The 17,022-nt window shown below is 45.2% G+C and overlaps 1 protein-coding gene across 1 annotated transcript; it reads left to right on the plus strand.

Moving 5' to 3' along the window:
- Positions 1–11,545: 11,545 nt before the first annotated feature.
- Positions 11,546–16,619, plus strand: LOC109310902 (growth hormone secretagogue receptor type 1-like). The gene is made up of 2 exons (XM_019536257.1): positions 11,546–13,928; positions 15,519–16,619. Exons 1-2 carry the CDS (start codon positions 13,157–13,159, stop codon positions 15,809–15,811), a joined length of 1,065 nt encoding a protein of 354 aa, XP_019391802.1. The 5' UTR covers positions 11,546–13,156; the 3' UTR covers positions 15,812–16,619.
- Positions 16,620–17,022: the final 403 nt, after the last annotated feature.

The following is a 17,022-nucleotide window of genomic DNA, read 5'->3' on the forward strand; positions in this document are numbered from 1 at the left end:
GACTGGAATCCTCCACTGCAGCAGGATCGGCAGGGTTTGTCTGGTCCCAACCCAGCAGACTTCACAGGTATCCGAGATTTGGGTAGTAGTGAAATCCATGTGGGCTGTTGACATGGAAACATCCTGCGTCAGCCTGCAGATAGCGAAGCTCAAATCACTCGTAATGTGTTGCACTTCTTCCCTTTGCGCTCTGGCTGGGATAAATCTGTTTTGGTCTGTGCTGTCACATGGCGTTTCTATGCTGGAGGCTCAGGGAAACTGCACTGAAACCACAGGGCGCAATGATTGCCTTTCCCTCACAAACAATAAAATACTTTTTTTTTTTGTGGTCATTTGTTAAATGGGGGAACGTTAAACACTGTCCTGCCACACAAGGAGGATGCATCTGCCATGACTGCACAGTTTTAACCAGCCACCACCACAGCCATCTGATGTGGAAATTCAGACAGGATCACTGTTTGGCTGTCACAATCGCTTTATTTTGCATGGCCACGGGAGAAAAAGCAAAGGGCAGCTAATGCTCAACAAAAGCAAAGCCCAGACTTCTTTATATACTTATAAGTCACATACAGATTAACCTGCCCCATAACATACTCTTGGCAGTCTGACAGTGATTCTTCCCGGTGTCTTGCTGAACCAGGAACGCTCTCTCAAGCTGTCTCCTGAAAGCCGCTGTGTTGTTCCTGCTCAGCCTTCACCCACATCTCCCATCCTGTCCCGACACATATACACTCCTTTCAGTACTTTTCCATTCCTCATCATTCCCCCCTTGTAAGTGCTTGTTCTTACACCCCTCTATTAATAAAGCCTTTGACATTTTCTTGTCGTTCGCACTCATAGGCCACCTCCCAGAACACCATCGTCTGCAGCTCGGTCGTGGAAAGCCTAGAAACACTCTGAGCAGTTTTTGATAAACAACAGTGTAAGCAACACAGAAGCATTTGGATAATAATGAAAACAGCAAAAATGCATAATAAACTCAGAATACACCATTTTAGCAGGGATTTCAACCATCCCCCTGTTGCAAAAAGCGGTTCGTTTCTTTGGAGGCCCGCAAAAATCACAGACACACAAACATCAGCCGGTATAAAAGGATGTATTTGTTTGCAAACAAGGTCAGAGTGGGACATTGATGCCCAAATCAGCTTCTGACAAACTAATTGTGTTTGCAAGCGGAATTTATCTTTTTTCTCCTGAGCACATGTGCAGACACCGGAACTCTTACAGCTACTTCTGTTTCATACAAGCATACATGTAGTTACATCATTACATACATCGCATGTATAGTATAATTAGATACTTAAGTATGCAGGGCGGAGAGGTAAATATGCATTAGCTCATTAAGCATGCCTAGAAACTACAACAGTTCGCCAAAAGTTCATACTCCAAGGCCACAGTCAATTGAATTCCAGCTTTTGTATCAGCATGAGAAAGACTAAGGCATGAGAAAGACTAAGGTGGGTGAGGGGGAGAAAGGAGCCTTGGGCAGTATTTCTTTCTTATCAGGTGCAAGATGCAAGCTGCGCATTTCTAACAATATTTCATTTCTAACACCCCTACATCTGGTAGCCACCCCCACCAATCTAAGTGTTTCTCCTCTGCAACCACATGGATCACCTGCAACTGCCTTCTTATGGTGCGGAGGTCCTTTTCCACTCATTGGTGCTGATCAATCCAGGTACAGCAAGTATGGTTCACAACCATACTCCTCCTTAGACAGCTAGGAGATAATCCAAAGCCATATGGTTCTCGGTAACCACCTGCCCTATCTGGGTGATTTCATCATTAAGAGCTCCTAAAGCATCGTCACTGGCATTAAAAAATTCCTCCATAACTCCGGAAATGTTTACAATGGTTCTTTCCAATTCAGCTACCCCCAGCCAAGGGAAAAATGCCCTGGTAAATTGGTGGAATCCAGTGGGTCGGCCAACCAGTGGGTTTTCAACAGCTCGCCTATGTCTGGGCAAACCAGGTGGGAGATTAGACACCTCATGCAGAGAGAGGCTTGGGTGTAAATCAAACTCTGGGACGGTTCTCCCCAGAGTACAGGTGCCGACCCAATGCCATGGCAAAATCTTGTGGGCGTCATTCCCGCATAGCCAGAACAAGCCTGGAGCAGCTGTAGTGCTGAGGTCCCTACAGGTTGTGCTCTCAATTCAGCACTTCCGATTGACCTGTAAGGTATAGGAAGGGGCACGTTGGCTCCCCACCAACCTGTTTATTGGTTACAGGAAGTAGAACCTAACAAAACATAAAATTCGAACCTGTTCATTACCAGACTATGAGTATCCTCCAGGGTTTTATGGATAGTGAGAGACCCGTTGGTACACTGAAAGGACATGTTTCTCAGCAGGATCCCAGACGTATTATGGGAGTGATAATCAAAGGTTACTCAGCATTTGGGGTAGTGCCCCACTGAGTAGTAACCAGCTTTGCCCATTCTCCCACTCCCATTGGACCTGTAACAGAGGGCTGCCTCAAGTCTATAGGACGGTCTCCAGCTGTCTCGAGTCTTTTTCCACCATTCAGGGATCGACTGCTGTGTTCTATTAGAGTGGGAGGAAAATCTGACAAAGCTAGTATTGGTACTCTTTCCCCAATTCTCAAGGGGAATCGGTACCCCAAGCATTGAGATTCCTCTGGCTGGGTGAGTAGGCACATGTATGCACACCCAGCAGTTTCTAAGGTTAGCTGCACTAGCAATGCTCTGCCCCAGGAACATAATACTGTTCTCCTACCATGCCCCGGCTAAAGCTCTGGGCATGAAGCAGAGTAAAAGAAAAGGCAACATTTTGGGGTCTACTCGAGCGGTATCCCAGACGCTGCTATCCCTTGGAACTTTGAGGGGCTACCCTTGACTAAAACTTCGGCCTCCAGCACACTACCATCAATAAAATGCTGACCACAATAATACAAAACAGAGCTACCCCCTGGGGAATTTTCTAAATCTACGTAATTATCTGTGACTTCCCAAGTGTTAGTGTGATTCATACTAAATTACTAAAGGCAATTCAACACATAGAACAAAAGTTCATAGCCTCAGGTAAAACTTGGCTAACTCTGCAGGCTATTTTTTGAGATTTCATTGTCTGATCTTCACTCACAAGGAATCTCTTTGAGATTTCATTGTCTGATCTTCACTCACAGGGAATCCTCTGGATCTTCATGGAGGTATCGCTGGTGAGAGAAGCCTTCCACTCCGTCAGGGCGGTTACCTTCTTGCAGTAGGAGGTATGGACCCAAGCAGAAACCTCGGCAACTTTCACAGCAGTTGGGGTGATTAGCAGGACCTGGAAAGGCCCCTTCCACCGAGGCTGCAGGCAGTCCTTCCTCTGGTGGACCTTAATCAGGACCCAATCTCCTGGTTGGACCGGATTGACAACCGAGCCACCATCTAAAGACTGATGTTGCGCTGTGGCTTTAACCTGCAACGAGATAACCTTGAGGGCCTTGGTGAGCCCTTGGCAGTAGGTTAATAAATACTCATGGAGATGGGTCAGGTGTTGGGGGGGAGGTGCAGCAAGTCCCCTCATGGGTCGACCCATAACAATCCCAAAAGGGGTCAGACCTGAGGACCTCTGAACAGAATTTCGGATTTGGAAAAGTACCAATGGGAGGGCCTCTGGTCACTTTAGACCAGTTTGTTCACAGGTCTTCACCAAGCAAAGCTTAATATCAAAGTTTTTCCATTCCACTTTACCCCCACTTTGAGGATGTTTTGGGGTGTGGAGCTGGTATTGGATAGGTAAGACCTTGCAAACTTTGGACCACCTGGCCAACAAAATGGGAGCCACGGTCTGAGTCCAGGGAAAGGGGTAGACAGAAGCGGGGTAGCAGGTCAAAAAGAAGCTTTTTGGGTACAGTGAGGGCATCAGCTTGTTGGTATGCCTCAGGCCAGCCGCTGAAAAGGCAGACAATGACCACCACATACTTCCAGGGTCCCGACCTGGGCAACTCAATGAAGTCCATCCGGAGATGGGAAAAGGGGTGAAGACCTAAAGGTCTGCGGAATGCATGTGGCAGCCCACAATCCTGGTGGTCGGCCAGGATTGTGTCACTGACACTGGCGACAAAAATGGGCAACCACAGCGGAAAAACCAGGGGCATACCAATGGTGATCAACTTCAGCTATCATCCCCCCCTTGGGCCAAATGGGCCACTGAGTGGGCCATTTGAGCCAAGAGGGACAGCAGGGCCCTGGGGTCTACAAGGCGACCAGACGTGCGCTGCCACAAGGAGTCGGAGTGGAGAGAGCAGCTCATGGAGATCCAGGTGTCCTTTTCGGCATCTGGGGCAGCATTCTGGAGAAAGGGGAGGTCAGGGGAGACAGGGGAAGTGAGGTAGAGAGCGGCCTAAAGGACCGGAGCTGAGACAGGGTGGCAGTCTTGGCTGTGGCATCCGCCCTATCATTTCCCAGAAACACAGGATCAGCAGCAGCAGCGTGTGCTTTGGACCATAGAACAGCAAGGGTGGAGAGAAGGAGAATAACATCCAGGAGAGCAGTAATAAGATGATGGTGAGAGATGGGAGTCCCAGCAGAAGTAAGAAAACCTTGCTGTTTCCAGATCTGTCCAAAGGAATGGCAAACACCAAAGGCATAGCGAGAGTCTGTATAGATATTAGCAGACTGTTCAGTGGCAAGATGACAGGCACGAGTGACAGCAATGAATTTAGCAGCTTGAACACTAGTAACAGAAAGAGGAGCGGATTCAATAACAGTATGATCAGAACAGACAGCATAGCCAGCTCAGAGAATACCGTGATTATCTTGAGAACAGGAGCCATCAACGTAGAAAATGAGGTCAGGGTTAGTCAGAGGGGTATCGGAAAGATCAGGACAGGGAAGAGAAACAAAGTCCACAAGCTGAGTGCAGTCATGGGGTTGGCCGTTTGAGGGTGAAGGAGGAAGAGAAGCAGGATTGAGGGAATCACAGCAGACAAGGGTCACGTGGTCCACAGCCAAAAGCACCACCTCGTAGTGGGTTAGATGGCCAGGGGACAAGTGCTGAGTTCTGCCACTCTGGAGGAGAGTGAGGACAGCGTGTGGGATGGCAACAGTAAGGGGGTGCCCAAGGACAAGGTTATCAGTTTTAGAAACTAGCAGGGCGGCGGCAGCAACAGCTTGGAGACAAGGAGGAAACCCAGAAGTGACTGCGTCAAGGGAGGCAATATAGTAAGCAATAGGATGGTGCGGGGAGGGTCCGAAAGGCTGAGTCAAGACACCAGAGGCAGTGCCTTGGTGTTCGTGGCAGAAGAGAGTGAAAGGCTTAGAATAATCAGGCAGACCGAGAGCAGGGGAAGAAGAAAGGGCTTGCTTGAGCTGACAGAAGGCAGGGTAGCAGGTCAGGGGAAGAGTCACAGGTGAGAAGGGTGAGAGGTCTGGAAAGTCCAGACAGGAATCCACTGTCGGCAACAGTTGGCAGCACCTAGAAAACCACAGAGTTGGTGTTTAGTCTGCGGGCGTGGAAGGGAAAGAACAGCAGAAAGACAATCAGGAGACAGGTGATGGGTACCGTGAGAAATAGTGTACCCCAGGTAGGTAACAGAAGTCTGACAGAATTGGAGCTTAGAGCGGGAGGCTTTGTGGCCCCACACTGCAAGTTGTTCTAAAAGAGCGACAGAGTCAACTTGGCAGTGAGGGAGGGTATCAGAACAGAGAAGCAAATCATCTACATATTGAACTAGCACAGAATCATGAGGCAACTGTATTGAGGTCAGACTTGAGAAGTTGGCTATATATGGTGGGAGAGTCACGAAATCCTTGAGGCAGACGGGTGAAGGTGTATTGCCGGCCCTGGTAAGTAAAAGCAAATAAATATTGAGAGTCAGGGTGAACTGGTATAGAAAAAAAAAGCATTAAAGAGATCCATTATGGAAAAATAAAGAGTGGAAGCAGGTACTTGAGAAAGCCCAGTGGCGGGGTTGGGTGCCACAGCTGTCAAGAGAATCACAAAATTGTTAACAGCACGCAAATCTTGAACAAAATGATAAATAGGCAACCCCTCAGGTGTACACTTCTCCTTCTTTTGGACTGGAAGGATCGGGGTATTATAACAAGAACGGGTAGGTACAAGGACACCCTGTTCTAGGAGACCTTGTATTACAGGAGCAATGCCTCTGGAGGCAGCAACTGATAGCGGGTATTGTGGGATCAATGGGGGAGACACTCCTGATTAAACCTTGATAGAAACTGGGATGGCACCCTTGAGAAGTCCCACATCAGTTGTGGAGTGGAACCAAAAGGACTCAGGAAGGTGCGCCAATAGTTCCTGTTGCAGCGAGGAAGAATTGGGCTGCGGTTCCTGTTCCATTAGTGTCATCATCAAGGCAGGAATTTGGGTCTGGGGTAATGTGAGGAAGACCCCATCTGGAGAACAGTGAACTGTTGCCCGCAATTTGCAAAGGAGGTCTCACCCCAACAGATCTACAGAGGTGCAAGGTCTCAGCAAAAAGGCATGTTGCTCAAGGTAAATGAAAGCGGCTGTGTAATGGGGTAGTCAATGGGCTGATCCCCAATACCTACAACGGTGATTACTTTACCAGAAACGGGAACCTTAGAAACAAAACCAGAGCTAAGCATAGACAAAGAAGCACTGGTGTCAACAAGAAAAGGAACAGTTTGTCCTCCCACAGTAACAGGTATTGTAGCATCGGAAAAGGTAGAAAGTAAAGGGGCTAGAATCTCTGGGTCTTCTTGGCTGTCCTAATACTGATTTTCAACTTCAAGGGACTGGAGAGGAGCTGGTCTGGGCGGTGGAGCTTGGTGGGCACCTGGCTGAAATGGAGGGGCACTAGCTGAGAGTGGGGGCCCCCGGGGTTTATTCGGGCACTCATTCTTCCAATGGTCTTTTTGTTTACAGTAGCAACAGACATCATTGGGAATGTCAGAGGGACCAGGTGGCTGGGACGAGTGAAATTGTCCCGCAGGGTGCCGTGGTCTGGCGCCACCCTGGAGATCTCTGATTTGCTTCTTCAATTTTTCTTCATTATCCTTATAGGAAGCTACAAGGGAGCGCTTATGGCGCTTTTTGGACTCGTCTTCCCATAGGTACCAGGCTTCCATTTGAATGGGGTGTTTACTTTCCAAATTTTCTGAGATGTTTGAGGATATGATGATCCCACAACCCATCTAAGGGCCAGCACAATTTGGGGTCACCATCGGTATACTGGTTCCATTTAATTAAGTACTATGTTGACCAGGGCCCATATTTTAGATACATAAAGTGGGTGGGATACCAGGCGGGACCTTGGAGGTCCCGCTACCCATTGTCATGCCTAGGACTTACTGACACCAAAACAGGCAGGTACTCACCCTGGCCAGGGATTTTTCCAGAGCCAAACAGATGGATGGTAGATCAGGGTCCGGGGTGTCAAGGCTGCAGAGCCGAAGAACCGAGTTGAGGATAGTCTTCTCAGAGCGACAGAGTCAAAGAGCTGAGACAAGGGTCCTACTTGGGGTGTTCTGTGTGAGGACACCTCCCAGGCGAGCCCCCAAGTTGATGAGGAAATTCAGACAGGATCACTGTTTGGCTGTCAGAAGCACTTTATGTTGCATGGCCATGGGAGAAAAAGCAAGGGGCAGCTAATTCTCAACAAAAGCAAAGCACAGACTTCTTTATATACTTAAAAGTCACATACAGATTAGCCCGCCCCGTAACATACTCTTGGCAGTCTGACAGCGACTCATCCTGGTGTCTTGCTGAACCAGGCACGTTTTCTCAAGCCGTCTCCTGATAAGCTTATCCTGAAGGCTGCCGTGTTGTTCCCGCTCAGCCTTCACCCACATCTTCCATCCTGTCCCGACATGTATTCAGTCCTTTCAGTACTTTTCCATTCCTCATTCCATCTCTGTGGGGGGACAGGGTCTTGTAGCACCTTGGCTGAGAACCACCCAGAGAAGTTCCTGCTGGCACATACAGAGAAAACACTAAGAGGGAGAACTTTTGGATGAGATTCGGAAAGATACTAGGAACTGAGAGCAAAGACATTGCCTCCTGCTGCCCAATTCCACCTGCATTCAGCAAGATGTGCCTTGGGGTGGAAAATTTGTAAATAAACAGGATTGCATAAGACGACAAAAAATAATCCCATGGCAGGGGGTCGGACTTGATGATCTGCTCAGGTCCCTTCCGACCCTAGAAACTATGAAACTATAATCCAACATAATTTTCCTTGTATAGGAAACAACTGGCCAAATGTCTACATTTTGGCTGCCCACTCAGTCAACAGGGCTGACTGTATTTTCCTACAGAGTTTTGTGACTGTGGGCTCCAAACCATTTTCAATCGATGACCTCATGGGGAAATGCCAGGAACCCAAAGCTCACATGGGAACAGAACGTACAACTGGAAGGCATCTCTTGTAAATCCAGTCCATACATGAAATGTGCAAAAAGCAGAGGATACTGCAGCCATCTTCAACATACTCTGGAAGGACTAATCTGTAGAGACAATGCACCCTCGTGAATAAAGTTTCTTTACAATCCCAATGGACTTCGAATCAACAGGCTGTTAATGAGTTAAAGATGCAGATAGCTGTGCATGCCACTGTGCTCTGCAGCTTATCTGTCCTTTGACTGTTTCTCTCAGGATTTGCCAGCCCATACTTGTAAACTGGCTTGTCTCTTGCATGGATTAACAAAATTAACAAGGAATAAATGAGCCAAGACTGAGTTAATTAGCTCATCATTTTCCACTTAAGTCACCTGTGGCAATTACATTATGTGCAGCCAGCAGAGAGTGGTATGACTGATACCAAGAAGAAAGTCTGTATCCTAGAGACAGCATGTATAATCCAGATGTTGCGGTCTCTCATACTGACGTAAACAAGCACACAAAACCCTTCTGTAGATGACCCCAAACCAAACTGGAACTGGAGCATACTCTGGTCAGTACAGAAACTGACTCCAGTCAGGAAGTGGGGGTTGGGATGTATTTTCCCAACTGAAGTGGATCCTCAGTTTTCCCTACAGACCAGCCCCTTCTCTTTCTAGTGATGATTTTTATCTTGGTGTTCTCTGCTTTCTGTCCTTTGAATTAAGATGCTTTCCTATCAGAAACAAGGTAGAGGAACCCTCCCCATCTGCACCACCTATCTTAGGTACTTATGCATATCACTGCAGTAATAAGGCCCCAGTCTTTAATGTAGTTGGCCTAATACCGCCCTGCAAGGTGCTCGCTCATATGGTCACTTTACCGTTCGGGAACTGACACGCAGTCACATCTTATACCGCAGAGTAGGGAACTGAACCCTGGTCTCTCACACCCAAGCTAGGTCAGACTTCAGGCTCTCTCCCAAAGTAATGCATGGCATTTCATTTGCTAGTTTTGCTAAATATTGGTTTTAAGCTGGAGGGTTTATTTTTTTCAAAGACATTAAAAGCGTCCTTTACTGGACAGTTTTGTGTTCAAAACGGCATGAGCTGAGCACCAGCAGCAAAGGCCACCACCTCTTCTTGCTGCTATTGCCTTCGTTCTTCTCCTGCTCTCTCCCCCTCAAACATTTGGGACTCCCTCTGAATGTCATAGGCCCATGGATCCTGGTCCTGCAGTAGCTGGTATGGCACAATGAATCACAGTGCCCCGGGTTGACAACACATCACCCCATGGACTGGCTGAAAGCAGACTGGTGCTCACAAACTTAGATAGCTTGCTTAATAACGGGATCTTTGCTAGGGGTCTTAATTTTGAAATGAGGAAAAGGGCTAAAGGAAGGGGAACTGAAGATATTGCAGATTCCCATGTGCGCTGCTTTGGAAATCAATGTAGGCGGGAATTTCAGCTATCACCAAGAATCAAAACATTTCTTTGCACCCGGATATTTATTTTAGTGCAAAATGAATTTTCTTCTGCGTGGCAGTTATGGGCGATTTTACACTGTGTGGAAACAGCAGGATGATGAGCAACCAGCCAGCTGTTCTGTTGCCCATCTGGACATCAGACAGCATATAGCTAAACAGGAGCAGAAACGTTTGTGAAGGGGGCTGGACCCTGTCCAAACAGCTGCTTGTCAGCTCTGGATGTTTGTGTTCTCATGAGTTTACAGTTCTGGCTATTTGTTACAGTCAGGACACTGAGCACACAGTTCAGACTGAGGCCATCCCTCTTTAATTCATAATTCAAACGCAGATTTCTCTTCTGCCAGCAGGCGCCAATACGACCACTGCAGCTCCTTCCCTCCCATCACCTTCCTGGCCTCACACCCATGCCTCTTCACTGGAGCTCCAAGTGGAGAGACAGCTGCTGCGGATGAATCAGGGCAAGGCTCCGCTTTTTCTTTGGTGTCATCCCTTGCTTGATCCCCCCCATTTCTGTGTGGATATCAGGGCAGAAGTGCTGCAGCTGGGAGCTACCAGTCACCTTTAGGTTTACAGGTTAAAATGTGCAGGGGCGCAAGGGAGGGCACCGAGGCACCAGAAGTGCTAAGGCTGGCCTTGTACCCAGCACATGCCAGCATTAGTTTTGGATGTGCAAACAGCAGAGAATGCGTCTGCTGAGACTTTTTGGCGTGATGCACCATACTGACAGAGTCCAAGTCATTTGACTTTCATGAGTCATAGCATATTACACAAAAACATCCTGCTATGAGGGGGATGAAGGATGAATCCTAGATAGTGGACTAAAAACACATTTTTCTCTCAGGAAAAGGGGGGAGGCTATTTCACCAAAAACCAAATCAAGTTTATATGCAGTATCAGACAGCAGGTTCAGATCAAAATCAGGGACAGCGAGAGCATTTGCTGTTGTGGTCATTTATCTCTGACACGAGGAAGAGTCATGGGGCTGACAGATACTAGGAATAGAGCAAATCTTGTCCTAATATAAGGGACAAGAGATTAGCAGGCGTGTGCGGTTTCCCACCAGTGCTGGCAAAGGGATTACTGTTAAGGCTGAACAGTACGTTGATTGTCCATGAGACCTCTTCCTTTCTCTGGAGAGGAACAAGGAGGAAGTGGAGTTTGGGAATATTTTTTCACAATGTAGATAATCAGTCCAACAGAAAACGGTCTGAGACCCCAAATGCTTTTTGCACAGGCAATAAAACACCCATTGTCTGGCAACAATTTCCGATTCCTAATGCCTGACATGGTTAAAATGGACTACCTAGATCTGAAAGGCTTTGCAGCTACTACCACCACTCTGAACTACCAGGCCTCCTGATAGTTTTGTAAATGAATACTTTTAGCCAACTCAGTGGGACCGTAAGTATTGGAAGAATAAAAGAGCATTCATAGGATGTGTTATTCTAGACATTGAGGTTTCTTTCGTAATTAAAAAGCAGGAAACAGGGACACTGTTACGCAGAGAGGGGCTGAATGGGTTACTGTTAATTCTGGCATCGTGGAACTGGGGACATTCACCAGAGGCAACTGGCTTGCAGCTGGTGGGGATCTGTACAGCAAAAGCAAGAAAAACAGTCCATCTGTAAGCACACTGGTTACCAAGCACACTTCATTCGGCAGTCCAAATTAACTGCTTGGCATATAATCTGTCACTTGCTCAGTAAAGTGAGATAAATAAGACTTCCTTCAGGAATAAGAGTAATGTTCTTAAAATTGATTAACTTCAGTATTGTTGATTAAGCAAAAAAGTCTGAGGCCAGGTTTTTGATGGCCTGAAAATGCTGGAAGGTGCTGGAAGTGGGATTTTCTAAAGCTAAGGATCTCTGATGTCACAACAGACAGTCTCCTAATACAAGCCTAAACCCGTGGCCTCCTAGTGAAGCAGTCACACTGAGTTCTCAGCTCTCATCCCAAGTACCGGTCACTGGCAGATGGTACGCAGTTATTGGAACAAATGCAAATCAACACAGTAAAAGATGAGGAAATTGAATGGAAAATACTTATTTGCTTCTGGGAGTTTTAACTTCTTGCTGTCCAAATGCTCCATTGCCAGGAACATATTTGAAAGCACTGTATCCCTGTGTCAACAAACACACTTGCAATCTTCCAGCTGGGTTAGATATGACAGTCTCCAAAGTCTCACCGATTCAGGGCCTATAGTTCCTTCTTGATGTTTGGCATGGCACCAGCCACACTCCTCAGGCACTTAATACATAATTATTTCTGATCTCTTCTGAAGTGGAAAGTAAATCAAATGCTAAGTGCACTGTCTCATTTTGAAAAGTGATGTTCAAACAAACACTCTGCCAGCTATCATGATAACCTTATTAAAACACAGTCAGTCCAAACTTCTCACTCTGCGGCATATGTTCTGGAAGAGACCTAGGGAAAAAGACCCTCAACAAACACAGGACAATGGAAAATTACATCATTGGCCTGAGTGGTGTAATTAAATTTCCAATATCAAAATGCTCCTCTAACCTCCCTGATAACTGAACAAAAGGTGAGAGAGAAAAGCAGAGTGGAACTGAAGCATTTGACAGCGTCAAACTGTGAATAGATGGAAAAGGTGGAAGATAAATTACAAAAAAAAATCTGCATAAGTCTTTCTTTAAAGGAAGCGTACTGAAAGATTAAAATACCTGAGAAGATCACTTCAGAAACCGTGAAACTACACAAGGCCAGCAATCTGCTACCACAAAGAATATATTTTGTTCTTTCAGGTGAGAGCCATTTTTCATGTAGCAAATGATGTAGCCAGATCCCTGACTGGCACAAGGACTCCTTGCAAATCCAGCTGCTGCTTGGAAAGTTCTTCAGAAAGGCTGTCTTTGCTGCCAAGAGGGTTTTTGATTTCTAAGAAATCTGACAAACTTTGAAGATATAAAAATGATTTCCTTTTCTCCTTGTGTCTGCATCCATTAATACAGACTGTATTTGAATCATTTTCTGACCGTGATAGATTACAAAATTGCTTTATACATTAAGCTTTCAAGAACCGCATGGAATTTACTAGACAGGAACATCAATTTCAAGCTGCCTGAAGCACAAGGTAAAAATATAAATGCGTTTATCTGTCTTTCTCTTCCAAAATGTTGGGTGTATATGCTAATTTTTCTCTCTGTCAATTTTTAGCTTCATCTAATATTTTTATGAAAAATAATTTTGGATTTGTACCAGAGGCAAGCAATACAAGGGATGAAGACAAATCTTCTAGCACATTTTTCAACCTTTGGAAACTATGTAGACTGTGGATCATAGTTATCATGAGACTGGTTTCTATCAAAGTGTAATACAAAGCCAACTCTACTTTTCATGTTGAGACCGGAAATGGGTTCTATCACAAATGACAGCCATTTTATAAATGATACGGACTACTATGAAGAACAATCATCATCTTTATTTGACATTCACATCCTGGTACCTGTAACTATAATTTCCATCATTTTATTTTTCTTGGGTATCACTGGGAATGTGATAACAATATTAATTTTCAAACAGCGTAGGGACATGAGAACTACAGTTAACATGTACTTATCCAGCATGGCCCTCTCAGACATTTTGATCTGCCTTGGTCTGCCTTCGGATTTGTACAGGATTTGGCAATACAGGCCATACATATTTGGGGATTTTCTCTGCAAATTCGTGTTTTACCTCAGTGAAACCTGCACTTACTGCACCATATTGCACATCACAGCTCTAAGCGTGGAAAGGTATTTTGCAATATGCTTTCCTTTGAAAGCTAGAACCACAATCACTAAATGCAGGGTGAGAGGGGTCATTCTTGGGTTATGGGTTTGGTCACTTCTGACTGCCGGCCCTATTCTGTTCTTGTTTGGTGTGGAACATCGCAATGGAAGCCTGCCCGATGAAACCAGGGAATGCAAGTACATAGAGCGCTTGGCCCGCACAGGCCTTTTAGAAACAATGACTTGGGTCTCCACCATTTATTTCTTCCTACCAATTCTGTGCTTGACTCTGCTCTATGGACTCATATGCAGAAAGCTCTGGAGCAGTAGGCACAACCTGAGGGGGCCCCAGGCAGCAAGCAGAGAAAAATACCACAAGCAAACCATCAAAATGCTGGGTAAGCATCTTACAAGTCTATCAAACAGGCAGCAAGCACTACGTTACAGCAATGCAACAGACAGTCAAGCAATGGGGGCAACTTTTTTGACAGGTCTGATACATAGTAAGCCCCACACTTCCCCCAAGAGCTACTCAGATCCCCTTTGCCTGCCTGATCTACCACATACCCTACACACGCATGGTGTAAAGGAAGGGGAAAAAGAAAGGTGGCAAGAAAGGAAAAGCCAGGAAGGACCCACACAGCTCTAAGGTTTCTGCATTTTATTTAATTTATCCATGTTCCCCGATTTTACTGCACAAAGCTCCCAATCTGAACTGCAAGTAGTTTATTAGTAGGAACCAACCTCAGATCAGCTACAAGAATTCCTGTTGTCCCAATGCGAGGCAAAGCAGCCTTGCCCTGCCTACCTGCAAAGTCACAACACCATCAAAAAAGCCATATGACGACAATGACTTTTTAAAATCCTTAACTTAATCATCCTTGATGTGCAAGTCTGGAAGATTTAGCATCTAGCAGTCTTGGTCTGAAGGGCAGCCTGTACAGCCAGCAAATCAAACTTCACCCCTGGAAAGTATTAAGGTTTTCGCAATTAAGCTTCGGTCCACAAGCTTAACAGATCCTAACCTGATCTAGTAAAAAAAATGCTTTTCCCCCCCTCAAATTATACCAAAATCATTTTAGCAGGCTAGATACAAAATGGCTTACTTGGGGTGACTATCACCTTACGCAGGCCATTTCTTCTTCCAAGACCAACAAAATATGAATTTACAGCTATGACCAGTGTAGCAACAGCAATCAAATGGGTCACTACCCCAGTGTTCGTGGTGAGCAGATTCCATCATCCCCCCAACAGCATGGATGGTCCGAGCTAGCTCCCTTTTCAGACTGAAAGCTGGTGGCGAGCGTCTTTTTTTTAAAAAAGGGACATGTGGGAACATGGATATGCGAAGTAAAATGGACTAATTTTAGAGCCATGCATTCTCTCTCCATTGCGTTTTCTTCAAGCCATCGTTTGCTAACAGTTGTGCCTTCCAAACCTTTCTATCTTGCGCCTTCCTTCAGTTTTCTGCCTTCCACAGCTTCTCCTATCTCTGCCCCATTTGCTGCACTCACTTCCCAAATATCTTTAAACTATTCCATCTTTCCCATCCTGTATTTGTGCCTGGCCCTCTCTTTTATCTGTCTCTCCCCAGTATCTGGCTCTGACCTCTGCTCACATGCAGTATTTCACTGATGAGCAAAGCAGGTTGTCAGATGGGAGCAAAAAAATATCTTCTAAAGGTAAACACAATACCTTCTGCTGCTGCTGTAACCTTGCTGGCTTATATTCTTTTTGTGCCTTTGTGTTGCACACTGGTATATTCAGTTTTCTGCTTTAATTCTGGACAGAATAATGAAGTGGGCAACCATAAGCCTCCGCTGCTTGTTTGTGTACCAGTAAACGAAACAAAAATGTCCACACAAGTCAAAGTGATCAACTGCCTTTTGTACACATCCTGCTAAATGTAGTGATTAGAAATCTGTGTAAGATATTCTTCACCTTTAAGTTATGTCACCATACTAAAATATATTTCTTACTTTTTTTAGCAGTAGTAGTTCTGGCCTTTGTGTTGTGTTGGCTGCCGTTTCACGTTGGTCGAATCCTCTTCGCCCAGACTGAAATCATCCTGTACGATGTCACTCAGTATTTCAACCTCATCTCCATGATTCTCTTTTACCTTGGAGCATCTATAAACCCGATACTTTACAATGTCATGTCACAAAAATACAGACAAGCAGTGAGCAAAATCCTGAATTATGGCCAGGCCTGGCATTCCAGAAGCTTGACAAGGAGTGAAAAGACTTCTCTTGAAGGTACAGAGGTCAGTTCTTTTATGTAAACAGTTCACACATCTACTCTACTTCTGCATCCCACGCACCTATGTTTTTGGTTGTCTAATGTACGGCTGAATCACAGGTCAACATGAATCCCAGGTACTAGTGCACGTTGTAGCTGGAGGTTGTGGGGGTGTTGTGGAGAGAAAAAAAGTTCACTGCTCATGTCTTTATACAAAACCTGCTTTATTGCCATTGCTTATGCTTCAGGGTGAGGCAAGTAGTGTTGCTTGCAATATATAATGTAAAAATTGAAAATATTCCCATAACCACTTGCAGAAGCCCGTTCTCTGTGAAGTTCCAGGCTTCAAGCAAATGCCTCTACACATTGTTCCAACTATCCATAAAACTCATTAGTGGATTTGTTTCAAGAACTTCCAAGATCACAGATTTTGCTAGTTTGATACAAAATCTATGCAGCAGCATAATTCAATTTGTTAGTTTCTCTTTGATGAAAGCTAATCGAGATACAATAGAACTGAATCCAACTTGTTTCTTTTATTAATCGGAAGAAAACAACCTGGGCTGCACCTCAGAAGGAAACGGATAAGAAAGTATTCAACTTCTCTGGACTGAGAAAGCTCCATCTGCCTCTAAAAGGCAAATTTATTATCTAGCTTGTTTTTCTAAGATCTGAAGCAGAGGGAAGTAACTGAAATGTTTTACAATTACCCCAAACAAGGCCAGGCTGCACTACACTGAAGCCCTCTATAACACCTGAAGAATTTATCTAAAACAGTGAGTCTCAACTTTTTTAGATTCACAGAAGCCCTTGTTAGACTCAAGCACCCTTTAGAAATGTCACACTTTGCTTTCACTTGGTTTTTTGATTATGAAAAAATAATAGAGCAATTTTTCTGCTGCAAAGAACTCAGGAAGACCACAACAGCTCAGAATGGTTTTGACAGTACGGATTCTTGTTTGAAAATTCTGAGTTTATTTATGAATCGCAAGTCAGTGTTTGCACACCTAACAGTACTAATATAACACAGCACCCCACAGCACTCAGGGACAGTGAAAAAGCCAGTTACAAATGTAGGGAAAAAGTTGCAGAGTGCGAGTTATTTGCCCAATTCCACACACACACACAGTTTGAAATTGGGTGAATAACTCAAACTCAGATCTTCAGAACTGAGTCCATTGTTTTAACCCCAAGACTATCTTTTACTCAAGGGGTTTAATAGAGCTACAATTTTTGGATAGCCCAGGTTACTGT

The sequence above is a fragment of the Crocodylus porosus genome, unplaced genomic scaffold (genome assembly GCF_001723895.1).
Source record: "Crocodylus porosus isolate Cpor-Errol unplaced genomic scaffold, CroPor_comp1, whole genome shotgun sequence".
Lineage (NCBI taxonomy): Eukaryota > Metazoa > Chordata > Crocodylia > Crocodylidae > Crocodylus > Crocodylus porosus.

Coding starts and splice junctions, on each gene's coding strand:
- LOC109310902 (XM_019536257.1), top strand. CDS start 13,157: ATGTTGAGACCGGAAATGGGTTCTATCACAAATGACAGCCATTTTATA. Junction 13,929..15,518: donor GCAAACCATCAAAATGCTGG/GTAAGCATCTTA, acceptor TACTTTTTTTAG/CAGTAGTAGTTCTGGCCTTT.